General features: G+C 28.9%; 1 protein-coding gene across 1 annotated transcript; it reads right to left on the bottom strand.

Moving 5' to 3' along the window:
• Window positions 1-445: 445 nt before the first annotated feature.
• Window positions 446-7549, bottom strand: LOC133035569 (annexin D5-like). Its single transcript, XM_061111468.1, has 6 exons — window positions 7400-7549; window positions 7012-7157; window positions 6601-6819; window positions 5770-5982; window positions 5546-5635; window positions 446-777 (listed from the first exon to the last, which is right to left on the bottom strand). Exons 1-6 carry the CDS (start codon window positions 7473-7475, stop codon window positions 574-576), a joined length of 948 nt encoding a protein of 315 aa, XP_060967451.1. The 5' UTR covers window positions 7476-7549; the 3' UTR covers window positions 446-573.
• Window positions 7550-14858: the final 7309 nt, after the last annotated feature.

Here is a 14858-nt window from a genome sequence, read left to right as displayed (position 1 = left end):
ATGAGTATTAAAATTTGCATGGGAATAGCTAGAGGATTGGCATGGTTGCATCACAAGTATCTCTCGATTTGTTTTTATCGTAGAATAAGCTCGAGATGTTCCTTACTTGATTCTTACTACGAGCCCAAGATATCTAATTTCGGGAATACAATCATTTCAAACCATGGAGAAGTAATGTTTGTGTACTCATAGTGAGGTGTGAGAGTCTGATTTTGTTAAGAAGGATGTGTATGATTGTAGAACCGTGCTGCTCGAGTTTAATTACTCGGAAGGAAACTGGCTCTTGCTCTTGCTCTGAGTTGTGTTACCTAAATTAGTATATCCACTATAAAAAATTTCTATTCATAATAATCATTAATTCTATAGCTAATTTGTTGCAAGAAATCTTAAACAAACACAAAGTTTTGTAATTAACAACATTACATAAACCATTATTATAAGGCACTTTATAACACCCAACACTCATAACATAACAAATCATTATTGATGTCTTGTCTCACAGAGAATATGTGAGAGACTCGATATTAAATTACACTGATAACAATAGTAAATCAAATCCAATTCATTTTTAGACTAATTATTCGGACCCAAAAGGGAGAGAAGAAAGGTCCTATAATGGCCTGATGTTTCAGAATGAACTGCATCATTCAATGGTTTCTTGTACTTCTTAAGATATTCAGCCTTAATGTATTGCATATCTATTTCAGTCCTTGTTACAATTACCCTAATCAATGTGGTGTCATTGGTTCCAAAACCTTTCATTGCCTTGTACAAAACCTGTTAAAATCGAAAATAAATTATTTTCATTAAAATAAAGTTATATATTTCTCCATTGGTGAAATCAAATCGGCCAAATGTTACTAGAAATTCGAGCAATATTTTCTTTCCACTACTACAAATTACACTATTTACGTCGGTCAACGCTACTGTTCATTTCGTTGACCGACGTAAATAGTCAGGCATGTATTTATGCAACTGTTTTAAACTGACGCTAAAAAAATATTATTTGCGTCTGTTACTAATTAGACAGTAATGAAAAAACCGACGGGAAAAGTACAATATTAAAAATTTTAATTGGTTTGTTGCGTCGGTTTAGAAAGGTTGAATATGACTATATAGTCAGTTATAAAAACTCACAAAAATGGTTTCAAGTTCTTTAAACGGACGTTGAATCTCTATTTCCTCTAAACCCAAATCGAGAAATAAGCAGACTATTCATTCTCTTCTCCAAATCGAAATTGTGGTATAGCTCGGCAATATTCCGACCCCCATCGCTCCCCTATCATCCACGATTCCCTCTCTCCGTGTTCCTCTCACCGCGTACCCATCTCTCTCATGGCCACGCACGACACAACTCCTCTCTCTCTCCATAGTCGGCACCACGAAGGTTCAACATCTTCTCTGCTCTTCCTAAACCTTTAAAATATAGAAGGTTTGATTATTTCTTTCCTTTAATCTCTTTTGTGTTTTACCCTCTGTAATACGTTATTGGGTTTCATCTATGTGGTTCATTGTTCTTCTCATTGTTGGGTTTCATCTATGTGGTTTTATATGTCCGTCATTGCTTGCATCAACTTTAAGAATTCCTTCTCCATCGTTGAAGAAATAAAAGATAAGAAGTACCATGGTTAAAGGGTGGGTGGAATTGGCCGTGAGGTTCTTAAGACTCTTGCTATCTCTGGCTTCCAAGGCATTCATATTGTGAGTTTCTTTATTTTCTTTCTTTTTTTTTTGTTGGAGGATCAATTTGATTTTTTTTCTTTTTTTGCTTGTGCGACTGACTCTATTGGGTTTAGGGTTTTATTTGAATTTTAATTTAATCTCTTGATTGATTCAAGTTCTCTTTTATGGTTTCGGTAGGTTTTAATTATCCTTATTATTATTTTTTAGAATTTTTTTTGACATAATCTTACTGTTAATGTTTATTTTCTTACTGAAATTGGTAATTTTTATTTTTCAATTGGGTTTGATAGCTCATGTATCATATCCTGATAAAATTCTGTGTCTCTCTTCACGTGAGGAAGGTGAATTTTGTTGAGTTTGTCACTCATCAAGTTCTTCAATTTTTTCTAAAAAATATTTCATCAATGGATAATACATATGTGTTTGGGACTTCTATCTTGTCATTTTCTTGTAATTCTATCTCAAAAATGGGTGTCTACCACCAAAGGAACTACAGCAATAATTTTTTTTCTAGGATTGATGAATTCTCCAAGAATCATCAAGGTGGATTACAATTGCATTGTGGGATATTCATTTGATCTGTTTCTCTGTTATTCTTTATTCTTTATTTATTTATTTTTTTTTTTTTTTTGTTATTTTTACCTCTTTGGTAGAAAAATAGAAAATAGAAACATTGAACTTTGTTGTTTGTAATTTGTGTACAGAATTTATATCGCTAATCAAGAGCATATGCAAGATTCTTACATTTTTCATATTGAACAAGTAAGTGCTTGAGTACTCTTTCATATTGTTCTACTCATTTGCATAATTATCTCAGGGATGGGTTGATAGCAATATGCTGATTATGATATTGAGACTCAAATTTTATAACCTTTGAAGCAGCAGAATTGTAAATATATTTCTCAAGTTTGTTTTACAAATTTATTAATGTCTTTAGCACATACTATTTCTTTTTTGTTGGTGCTTGTCCTATTGTAAATATATGATCCTCTCATTGGTTGTATTCACTTGGGCTTACTTCTTATTATGTCTTATATTTCTGATGTTGTTTCAAGTAACGTTCGGGTATTTCATATTTTTTCTTTGTTCAATAAATAAACAGTTTGTTTCTTTCCCTTAATTAATTTAATAGTTGGTTGTATCAAGATTGTAGTAAGCTGAGTTAATTTTTCATTTTGTTTTAATTTGATTAGTTCAGGGGACTTTGCTTTATTTTAAAGATTTAAAATCTTGTATTTGTTTCTAAAAGGAAAAATGAGATATAAATAGAGATTTTTGTTTCTCTATTCTTTAACTTGAGAGAGATACAACATCATGAGTCATAGAGCACATGTCATGTGCAAAGGAATATGTCCAATGATAAACAACTTTTTCTTATTAATATGCAATGTATGCTTTCCTAAAGATTTTCAACTTTTTTTTTTCTTTTTAATATGAATATGCTTACAGTTTACATGGATAGGTGAATGAATAGGGCTCTGTTATTTCAGTTTTTATTCCATCAAAGAAGATAAAAATAAGCTTGTACAACTTGAGCTATTTTCTTTACTTTGTTGTTGTTCATTTTATTTATTTATTTATTATTTTTTTGGTAGAACTTTGTTTTAGACTGTTTTTAATTTTAAAATACAATATTTTACTATTTTTTGAAAGTGAGCTACGCTTCAAGTCAATATGACAAGACCATCCTTAATTTTGGTATAAGACGCCTTACATAACCAGGCTTTCATAGTTTGTAAGAGGTGATGTTTTCTTTTGTTTTGATATATTATGATTATCATTATTTGTAAACATAATATATATATCAACGCCATTCATTCAAATATAAGTATTAATTTTTTTCACATATTTTCACTTGGTTACTATGGATTCTCCAACAATATTAAAAGTTCTTTACTTATTTTAGTCCATTTAAAGTTTTGGCCACTTTAATCTTTCAATTTTGTAATTCAGTGCTGGCTGAACTTGTAATAAGTAGGAAAATACATCATCAACATTGCTTAATTTAAAACATTGTTTATTAAAATTTTAGGTATTTACCAAAGATGGCATATAGTCATGAATTAATCAGCAAGTCTCGTGAAGTCATAAGAATATCAATAATACTGTTTCATGATAGATTGACGTTATTCTGGAATTGACAAATTCACTAAAAAAATAGTATAGAAACTTTTAAATATGGCCAACCTTTCGTTAGAAATCCTCTTGAATGTTGAAACTGTTTTTTCCTTCTGTATTAGTTATGTTTTGTATTAGTTATGTTTTGGATGTACTAATAAGTCAAATTGGCTCTTCCAGTAAAAAAAAAAGAAAAAAAAAGCTAAACTCGATTGGTTCTACTATTTATCCATTTATTTAGCAGGTTGTGACATAAAACTGCAAATACTTATCAGTTGCCTTAGTGTGTTTTGGACTTTGTATATTATATTCTTCATGTACTAAAGTATTTTCTACAGTATTGGTATTTATTTATTATTCTTTTTCTTATCTTGTTTCGGTTTTACTTAATGTGAAACTTTACTTTGGTTTACACTTTGTTATGTAGGTTTATTTTCTTGGAATTAACATTTTAATTATGACAATACCTTTGTGTAATCAAGTTACTATATAATTTTATGTATGAATTTAAAGTTTAGCTGGTTAATTTTTTGTAGATAATTTTTCTAACTTATTTAGTGATTACATGCCTCATTTAATTATAATTTTTTAACTTTTTTTGGATTATGTATTTAGTTATAGTTAGTTTTATATTTAATGATTGTAAAATCTGAAAATACAGGTAGGAAAAATTGTATGGAAATTTGCAATTTTACTTTACCTACAACTTTGCTTCATTTTATAACTGACGCAATAGGTAAAAATAAAAATATTTTACAACAAGTTATGCGTCATTTAAGAACCGACGGTAAAAATATTTTGTGTCGGTTTTGAAATGGCACAAAGCTTTTTGTGTCAATTTCAAACTGACGCAATATGTTAACAAGAATATTTTATTTTTTGCGTCGGTTTTAAAGTGAAGAAAATTATTTTTTTGCGTCTTTTTAGAAACGACGCAAATAAAATACTATTTGCGTCTACGGTTTATACGTCGGTTTTATAAACCGACGCAAAATCTTTATATGTCACTAAAAAACCGACGAAAATACTCCTTTTTGTAGTAGTGTTCAAACAAGTTTATTCGTTATATGCTAGTTCACTTTTTAAATGAATTTAAAAGTTTGTTCGGTTGGTAAGAATGAAAATATAAAAAATAGAATCGAGAAAGAGAATGTGAAAAAATATGAAAGAAATAAATTAAGAAAATTATTAATTTTTTTTATCTTGCAATGGAATGACATTTTTACTTATTTTGAAATGGAATAGTCACTCTATTTAAATAGTAGAAAAGTCATTCGAATACTTTCAAATACGACCAAACAAAGAAATTAAATAAAATTTGTTTTTTTTCTAAACCAAAGACATCCTAAACAAGGTCGCCCGAGAATGGGGCAACTAGGATCTACACCCAAAGCCTTTCACCTTAGTCCGAAAAATTCTTCAATAAAAAAGCTCTCAATTTGATTTTTGAAGGATTATATTTTGTATTTTCACTATTATTTATTTTAAAATACAATATTTAATATTTTATTAAGAATAAAAATTCAATTATTTTTTCAAAACATTATATTTTAAATTTTTACCACAAAATACAAAAAAATTATATAAATTTTTTCACATAAAAAACCCAATGATATTTTTTTGGCCGAAAGCGCCTAATTGTCTTAGCACGGACCCGACCCTAAGATAAAAAAAATGGACAGAAGCAAAAAACTTTGTCTTAATTTCATTGAGCACCAAAAACTACAGCTTGAAGAAATTTTACCTTTGCAAAATACTTCGGAGGATTTTCAGCGCAACGAAGTATTGTCAGAAGACCGTGCTCAAAATAACCCGAAGTTTCACTCTTTATTGCCTGAAATAATTTCATACCAACAGTTAAACCGAAACTCTGTTAAAAATGTGTGGAAATATAATACAATATATAAGAGCACGAGTTATTCCATGGAACCGCTCGTGCCTTACCATAACTAAATCTTCAATTTGTACCTTTTTAAGGGATCCATACATGTCACGATAAGCCGAAGCAACAGCAACCAAATTCGATCTGCTTCGTTGGCTAAATATGTGGATGAATGTCTTCTCATCAGTTCCTAATTTCTTCTCCCCTGCTTTGTACAAATGTTTTGCATCATTTACCGCCATCTCTCTATCGATTTCGGGTCCTTCATAACGTTGTGTACTCACATATGCTAGTAAGAGCTGCAACCAATATATTTAGTAATGAGAAAAATCACTAACCATATGGAAAACAAAATTGTTATGCCTCAAATTATCATGTAATGTTTCTAATTAAGCTATCAAATACTTAGATTTAGTCTTATGTGAAGAGGCATTGATTTGTTTTTTTAGTTGTAGATTTTTAATGAGAATAATTTACTAATAAATAGTATATCATTTGTGTCTGTTACATGCGAAACTAAATGGTTCGAATGAAATCCAATTAAAAAACTCGAGGTAGTTTCCAAGTTTCTCGAATAACGTGGTTTTATACGATAGATAGAAGATTCATCTGTATAAATATTGTAATCTATATACAAAAAGTTGGAGTTTCCAAGTTTCTCGAATAATTTGAGTTTATACGATAGATAGAAGATTCATCAGTATAGATATTGTCATCTATATCTAAAAGTCGTATGTTTTGGAAGAAGCTTGTATAATTTGGACCAATATGCCCTTAGTCACGACTATACATAACATAGAATTTACACGCTAAAATAGCATGTGCTATAGCGAAACTGATTAAAAAAAAAAAAAATCGGTCACATTAAAGTTTGTAACAAAAATGTAATGAGAAAAAAGCATATAGAGAACATTTACCATTTTATGATCCCCAGAAGTGTAGTTTTCAATATCATTTTCAAGGTACACTCCGAATTTCGAATAGTAAATCTGCTTAAAATGCTGAATCTGAGACGGTGTTCGCGAACATATAACTTCAGTAGCGCCTTGCAGATCAAGTATGTCGGGATTCAGTGCTTGCTTAACGATCAGCGCATCCCGACCAGCAGGATCATGCATCCAAAGAAGAACCGCAATCTAAATAGCAAAAACAAAATTCTAAAGCTAAATTGCAACACATAATTTAAAATATATATTTTTCGTTCTTTCATTTTATTACCTCAAACCAAACGCAACTTAAGTTCATATTCTGAGAAGCTAGGAATCATAACATTTATAAAATGTCGCTTTATTTTTTATCCAAACACTCTTAAAAGACGGAATTAGTACCTCTAATTTGCCACTAAGTTCCGATGCTAAGCGTTTCGAAAGATCTTCGGAATACATTGATTTGTACTCTTGTTGAATAAGAACACGTTGTGTTTGATCTCTATGAGCAAGAACATTAATTACTGCTGCTGAATCACAACCAAACCCTACCAAAAAAAAATAAATTGAAAAAAAAAAAAAATCAGTGTCTGGGTGACAAGAACATGTGTCAACAACATGGGTTTTTCCAAAACCAATTATTAGATGTTCCTATTACAGATCAAAGAAAAATCTATGACAGTTACTTTTTAGTTATATATATCAACATATTTGATGAAACCAACCAATTTTTTTTATTTTATTTTTTCAATTAAATAATAAAAGAAGAAGAAAAGTAAATAATTTATACCCTTAAAAGCACGATAGAGAAGAATAGCATCATCACGAGGAGAGGTTAGAGATGGAGGAATGGTAAGAGTAGACATTGTTGTTTTGTTCTTTCTTTGTGTTTTCTCTTCTGTGATTTTCTTCCTTTTATAACCCAAAAAAGAATAAATGCAGTGTTGCACTCACACTATTTTATGTAGTTTTGTTTTTGGGTTTTACTTTGACTTGTTGACTTGGTATTCTTACATGACTTTTTCTTTATTGGTTTTATATATGTTTTTTGTAAACTGACATTACTTAGTTGGATCTTTGTGTTGTCTTACTGGAAAATTGTGCACTAGGTCAGTCCTATCACTAATCACTATGGCACCAATTATCTTTTAGATTGGGGTGACAAATGTGACCTAGTCTTGTGATTCGTGAAATATACCGGATAAACTGTACAATCATATATCGTTTGGAAAAGTTTAAGTGTATGATTTTGAAATTGTGTAGATACGAGATTATATTGTTGAAGAGAATATTTTAAATGAATTGATTGGTACTAACTATATCAATAAGGTGATATCTTGTTTTCTGGTAGCTTAACACCAAAGAACTCCACAGTTAAACGTGTTTGATTTACGCTATTAGGAAGATTTCCCAAAAAGCGTGAGAGTGAGAACAAACTGCACTAGAAATACTAGTGTTAATTTATTGTGAAATGGATTTTGACATGGCATACAATACGATCAAGACATAAATTTTATGGATTTGAGTCGGAGTGAATTCGGTGAGAGTCGAAAATAGGTCGGCCCTAATTGACACGAAATAAAAACTAGTATTTTTTTAAATAAAAGAAAATAAAAAATTATTATTAATAATAATATAATTATGTAAAAATATAAAAATGTTTTAATTTTTATTATTATATATAAAAATAAATAGATAAATGTATATAAGTTTTCTAATAGAAACAAAATCTATTATTTTCTCTACTACTCCAGTTTTAGTAATAGCAAAACAGGTCAAAGTGAAGTCAATATGAACACCATAGGCGAACCTAGGGGTCTTGAGCGAGGGCTAAAGCCCACTCTGAGATTTTAAAAAATATTAATATACAATTGTTATTTTTATATATACATTTGCAGTTAAATAGAACAATTGGTTAAGATTCTTCAAATTTACATGAAAGACCATGTTTTGAATTTTCTTGCTCAGTTTTTTTCTACTTGTATCTACATTTTATTTATTAAACCACTAGAATAGGGGATGCTGCTAAACTATCATTCCACTTAAATTTAGCTAGTTATTTATTATTTTAGATTATATTAAATGTATAACTAAGCTCACCCTAAAATTCAATCCTAGGTCTGCCACTGACGAACACGATACGATTTTTTACAGGTCGAGTCAGGGTTGAAAATTAGACACAAGTAAAAAACGGATCGACTTTCATAACACAAATATAGAAGTGAGTCACATAAAATATGATATGAACACGACACGATAACATGTTTTGTCACTCCTACTTTTAGACACCTCAACAAATTATGTATTTGCAAAGAGCATTGTATTAGGTACCATAAAGTACCCAACATGTGGCACGTTGTGAGTGGTTAGTAGTTCCATATATTATTTATTAAATCAAAATATATAGGACCCAATATTAAATTACACTAATAACAATAACAATATACACTACAAGAAATGTCACTTTTACCATCACAGTTCGCTACTGCGCTGGTAAAAGTAACTTTTACCAGCACATTTCACAAACTGTGCTGGCAAAGAGAATAAAGTTTTACAAACATGCATTTACAGTGGCTAAAATCTAACTTTTACCAGCGCATTTACGCGTTGGGAAAAGTCATTTTTGCCAGCGCTTTTCATTTTATGCTGACAAAAGTTCTAATACCAACGTTGATTTGCCAACTCCTTTTGCCAACACATCGCAAGTAAATTCTATTTTACCAGCGCAATACCAACTTTTGCTAGCACAAAAATGTGCTGGTAAAAGTGACATTTCTTGTAGTGATAGTACCTCGTGTAGTGCTTAGCAAGGTACCTCTTAGTATTTTTCTTTTACAAAATTACACTATTATAATTTTTTATTTTCTAATGAGAAATGCTAAATAGCACTAATAGTACTTGGTATTACTTAATGTGTTATATTTGTATAATTAAATATCTCATTGTATATAATTTAATATAATAAATTTATAAAATATCGCTAATTATTTATAATGTGTCATTTTATTATAGTGTTAAATACTACTAGTATATCTAATAATAACAATACTCTTTTCTAGAGGGTAGTTGAGATGTTCGCATGATTTTTGAATTTTTAGAAAAATCATTGATTTTGAATGATCAAAACTAAACTAAAAGTATATAATAAGATGAATGCTATCTAGCACCTCTATGAAGTAGTATTTTATAAATAATGATTTTTTATAATTATTAAAGTAAAATAAATAGAATTCAATATAGAATTGCACCAATAATAATATAACACTTCATAATGTCATTTAACATTTATGATAATAAAGTAACTTTTAGAAAGAAATTATTATGTCTTTTTTTAAAATAAATTTATAATTGTGACTATGGTAGTAAGTTTTTTTTTTGAAATTTCTTAAGAAGATTCAAATAATTTATAATTTATAGGGCTGAAATTAAAGTTGATACAATTCTAATTAGTTTTTTAGACTAATGATATATATACCCAATTTTGACACCAAAATTCTATATACTAACTAGGTGACTTTTTCCAATTAATTAAATTGATTATAGATAAGTTTCACTAATAGGGGTCGAAAGAATTATCATGCGGTAGAGACCTCATATTTTTGTTGTTTGAGGAAATTATAAATTTTATGGGTTTTCATATATTTTGTGCAAATAGTTTTTTATTTCTTGCTAGGAAAAAAAGAATTATTTTATGGACAAATTAAAAAAAATAAAAAAATATGAATAAAATCATGCAAGGATAACAAGATATCTTTATGTTAACTAAAGTGTAATTAGTTATTATAAAATGGTAACTAAGTACCTTATGTTTTTTCTTTTTAATATTTCTTAACTTTTTTAAAAAAAAAAATCCAAAAAAAAACTTTTTTTTAAGAAAAAATTATACTTACAAATTTATACTTTAAAAACTATAAAAATAAAAATTCGTTGGGGAATCCATTTCATGACTAAATTTTGATAATAATCACTTAGTTAGTACTTTAATTATAATTTGGTATAAAATGATACATTCTTTTTAATGAGAATATATACTTATTTAATATACCCATGTATCATGTCATTACATTTTTCTCTTTTTTCAATTTTAAAAGGGAAATTTGAATTTCTATGCATGCATTAGGGGATAATTTTTTTCCTAAACTAATATTTTTCTACATTGAAAATATATGATCACTTTTCTAAAACCCTAAAAATACCTCTCTCAAAAACTCAAACCCTTTCTCTCTCCTTCCCTCAAACTCTCTTTGCCTCTTTGCCTCTTCGCCCAAAACCCCATCGCAGGAAACCGCCCCTAACCCTCAACCATCATCACCCACCCACCCACCGACCGCCCCAACCCTCCACGCAACCCTGTCTGACTTACCGACCGACCGCCCCAACCATCTCCTCCTCGTCCAACCACCCACGCCGAAAGCCAACCCACGCCCATCCATACCCATCTCAATCGAACCACCATCGGCGATCCACCACGCACGCATGCCGGTCGAACACCACCGGAGATCAAAGGCAAACCCAGTCCGATAGATCTGGGTTGAAGGCGGTGGTGAATCTGTGATTTTTGGGTTGAAAATTGCATTTTCTGGGCAGGCCCGATGCAGGTCCGATGCAGGCCCGATGCATCATGATGAAAAAATTGAATCTGGGTTGAAGACAAAGGCCCGATATAGGGCCCGATGGGGCCCGATGGGCCCGATGGCCAGCCCGATGGTCAGCCCGATGGCCAGCCCGATGGCCAGCCCGATGGTCAGTCAATTTTTTTGGAAAAAAGGAAAAGAGAGGGACGGTTGGGAAAAATGGGAGGGGTTTTTTGGGGTTTAGGAAAAAGTTATCCCATTTTACAAATTATACATAGTATTAGTTTAAAAAACCAATTTATGAGTTTATTAAGCATGAAAATTCAAATTTCCCTTTTAAAAGTTCTAAGTTGACTACACTTTAGTGAAGAGAAGATTCTTCTTGCCAATCATGTATCGCAACTCCCTAAAGAAGAGAATTAATTAAGTAGTGTTTGTTTATTTGTTAATGGAAAATTATAATCAAATTACAATTTACAACTTAATTAATTTATCATTATTTTCTAAACCAACGCGTAGCATACTAACTTCTATTGTTCTAACGTGTGGCATCTTATTCAATTTCATAATTATTTATTGTTATATATTTTTTAGCATTGTTATTGGACTGAGTGATATTACTACTTTCTGAACGTGTTATTTTATGATTGATTAGCGATATTTCTAAAAAGTTATTATATTAAAATATATGAAATTCGGTACTTAATTACACTAATAACGATATTGACACGTAAGAGTGTGTTAGACACTACCTGTGTCTCTTTTAGCATTTCTCTGTATATATTTTTTGAAAAATGCTAAAAGACATTAGCGGGGCCTAGCACTCTCCTATGTGTCAATATCGCAACATGTATAGAGCTGCTAGACATCACTGGTGTTCAATAATACTTTATATTTTTTGAGAAATACTAAGAAATACTTATGGTGCCTAACACTTTTATAAAATGTTATATTACTATTAGTGTAATTTAATATTAAATTTCATTTATATTAATTTAATAAAAATTATAAAAACTACTTACTAATAAAGTATTATGTAGACACCTTAGAACTCTATATTAATGTTCATATATATTTTTGTAATAATTTACAATTTATTTTGGAGTTAAAACCTTTATTTTGATAAAAAAAATCAATTTATGATCCTATTTGTATAATTTTGAAAAATACAGGATCTATTTTGTTATTTTACAAAACAAAGCATCTAATTGGTAACTTTTGTAAAATACAGGGTCCAAAATAGTATTTACCTTATTTTTTATGCTTATTTTTTTACTGTATTATTTCAAAATTTTATGAAAATTAATAAAAAATTTAAATAACTATAATATTCACTAACATATAAAAAAAAAATCAATTATAATTTTTATCATGAAACACAAATAGATGCTCTCACCATATAAAGTTATAAACTCCCTATGTAGAGAATATTTCACTTATTAATTTAATATGGTTTGATGAAATATTCCCTTTATCTTCTTATATATATTAAACATTTTAATTTTCATCCACTTACTTGACAAATTATTTATTTTTTAACGGAGTACATATGTTTTTGAAAAAAAGAAGGAAAAAAAGAGAATATATGTTGTTTTAGTATCTTATTATTATTATTATTATTATTATTATTATTATTATTATTATTATTATTATTATTATTATTATTATTATTATTATTATTTAATAGAAACTATTTTCTTTTCTTTTTTTAATTGAAAAGAATATGTCTTCTAATAGTGCTTTTTTGGGTGTAATGGTAGGGCCACTCTCCCTATGTGTGCTTATTCTCTTGTCTTTTGAGTTTTGGCTATGGACTAAATTTGATTTCCAATTAAAATTTACTAATATTTACACGAAGAACTATTTTTTAGTAAAATATTTATATTTTTATATTTTTACAATGTTCTGTAAAAGTAACAGAAAAGCAACATAAAAATAATATCCAAATAACATCAAAACAACATAAAAACCCTACACAAATAATAAAAAACAAACAACAAAATAATAAGAGTACAAAATAACATGAAAATATCAAAATGCCATATTTTCGGTAAATAAAATCTTAAAAACAGTAAAAATATTTAAAATTTTATAAAACTGTATTTTTAATATTATTTTGAGTAATTTGCGACATAAATAGCTAAGATTGTAGATAAATACCTAAGTTTTATTTTTGAGATAATAATACTTAATTTATATTTTTAAAACTTCTGTAGGCACCTGACCATTAAGAGTCAAGTTAACAACCGTGTGGTAGTCCCTGGTTAGTTTAGGTCATTAAATTTTTATTTTTTATTTAAATATACTAATAAGAAAATGACATGTGGATAATAACTTCAAATTTAATGGCCAAGTAACTACAGAAGTTTCAAAAATATAACTTGTGTAATATTTCTATCAAAAATAAAACTTAAGTATTTAAATGTAATGAAAGTTAAGTTTAGGTATTTACGCTGCAAATTCCTCTATATTTTTTTGTTTTTGTTTATTTATGAAATAATCCCTAAAATATATCCCATTATCTCATTTTTGGGTATTTATGAAAACATCCAATTATGACAAAATTGAAAAGTCAACAGTTAAGCCCAGCCCAGCCCAGTCCAGGTGAGAAAAAGGCCTGACAATAAAGAAGTCGGCCGATATTTTGAGTTGGGCCCCAGAAGTGTACATATCACAAATCCAAAGCTCCCTACACCGAACACGTGGCAACACACAGAGCCTCAAATTTGCTAAAACTCTATCCAAACAGTCAAATACGTCACACCAGGTAACCCTATCACATGCAAGATTCGACTCTTTCAAAAGGAAAAAAAAACGTTATTTCGCCGCGTAACGACACGTGTAACTACAGTAAAATTACACGTGTCCTCCAGAAAAACTTTACTATTTTAACTATTGTTATTTGGCCAAGTGTTAAGGTGATGGATATTTTTTAAAAATTATTATATTAAGTATCAAGTCTGTCTTATGTAGTTTAAAAAAAGGAATAGTTAACTAAGACATTATTTTTAGTAAATTATTTACATTTTTGCGTTCAAATAATGTTTTTTTTACATTTTTACAGTTTTCTAAAAAATAATACGAAAACAACATAAAATCAACAAGAAAACAACATAAAAGTAATATGAAAATAACATCAAGATAACAACAAAAAATAACATATATATAACTAAAAATTAACAACAAGTGAACAAAATTTCAACATAAAAAGACCGTATTTTATGTAAATAAAATTAAAAAAAAATCGTAAAAATATTTAAAATTCTGTGAAATCTTATTTTTGTTATTTTTGTGCATTTGAGAAATTAACCCTTAAAAAAATAAATTTTAAAAAATATCGCTAATTAATCATGTAACGACATTTATAAAAAGTGCAAGTAACACAAATTTATGAAAATTGATATTTAATTACCTGTAGTATGTGTTACTTTTAATTAATCACAATTACTTAACAATATTATCTAAACGTTATTTTCTTAATTTATATGAAAATTGATACTTAATTACATTAATAATTATATAATACTATACATGGTACCTTTTAGCAATTTTTTTTATTGAATTATAAATTCCACGTGTCATTCTCACCGAGCCACAAATTAGAGGTTCCGTACAGAAGTTTCGCGATACTCCAACTTCACGTTATATATATAAATATATAATCAATATATATAT

Source organism: Cannabis sativa, chromosome 3, assembly GCF_029168945.1.
Source record: "Cannabis sativa cultivar Pink pepper isolate KNU-18-1 chromosome 3, ASM2916894v1, whole genome shotgun sequence".
NCBI classification, from domain to species: Eukaryota; Viridiplantae; Streptophyta; class Magnoliopsida; order Rosales; family Cannabaceae; genus Cannabis; species Cannabis sativa.
The sequence above is the reverse complement of the archived record's forward strand: the minus strand, read 5'-3'. Positions and strand labels throughout refer to the sequence as shown.

Coding starts and splice junctions, on each gene's coding strand:
- LOC133035569 (XM_061111468.1), bottom strand. CDS start 7,475: ATGTCTACTCTTACCATTCCTCCATCTCTAACCTCTCCTCGTGATGAT. Junction 7,158..7,399: donor TCTCTATCGTGCTTTTAAGG/GTATAAATTATT, acceptor TTTTTTTGGTAG/GGTTTGGTTGTGATTCAGCA. Junction 5,983..6,600: donor CTTCTGGGGATCATAAAATG/GTAAATGTTCTC, acceptor TATTGGTTGCAG/CTCTTACTAGCATATGTGAG.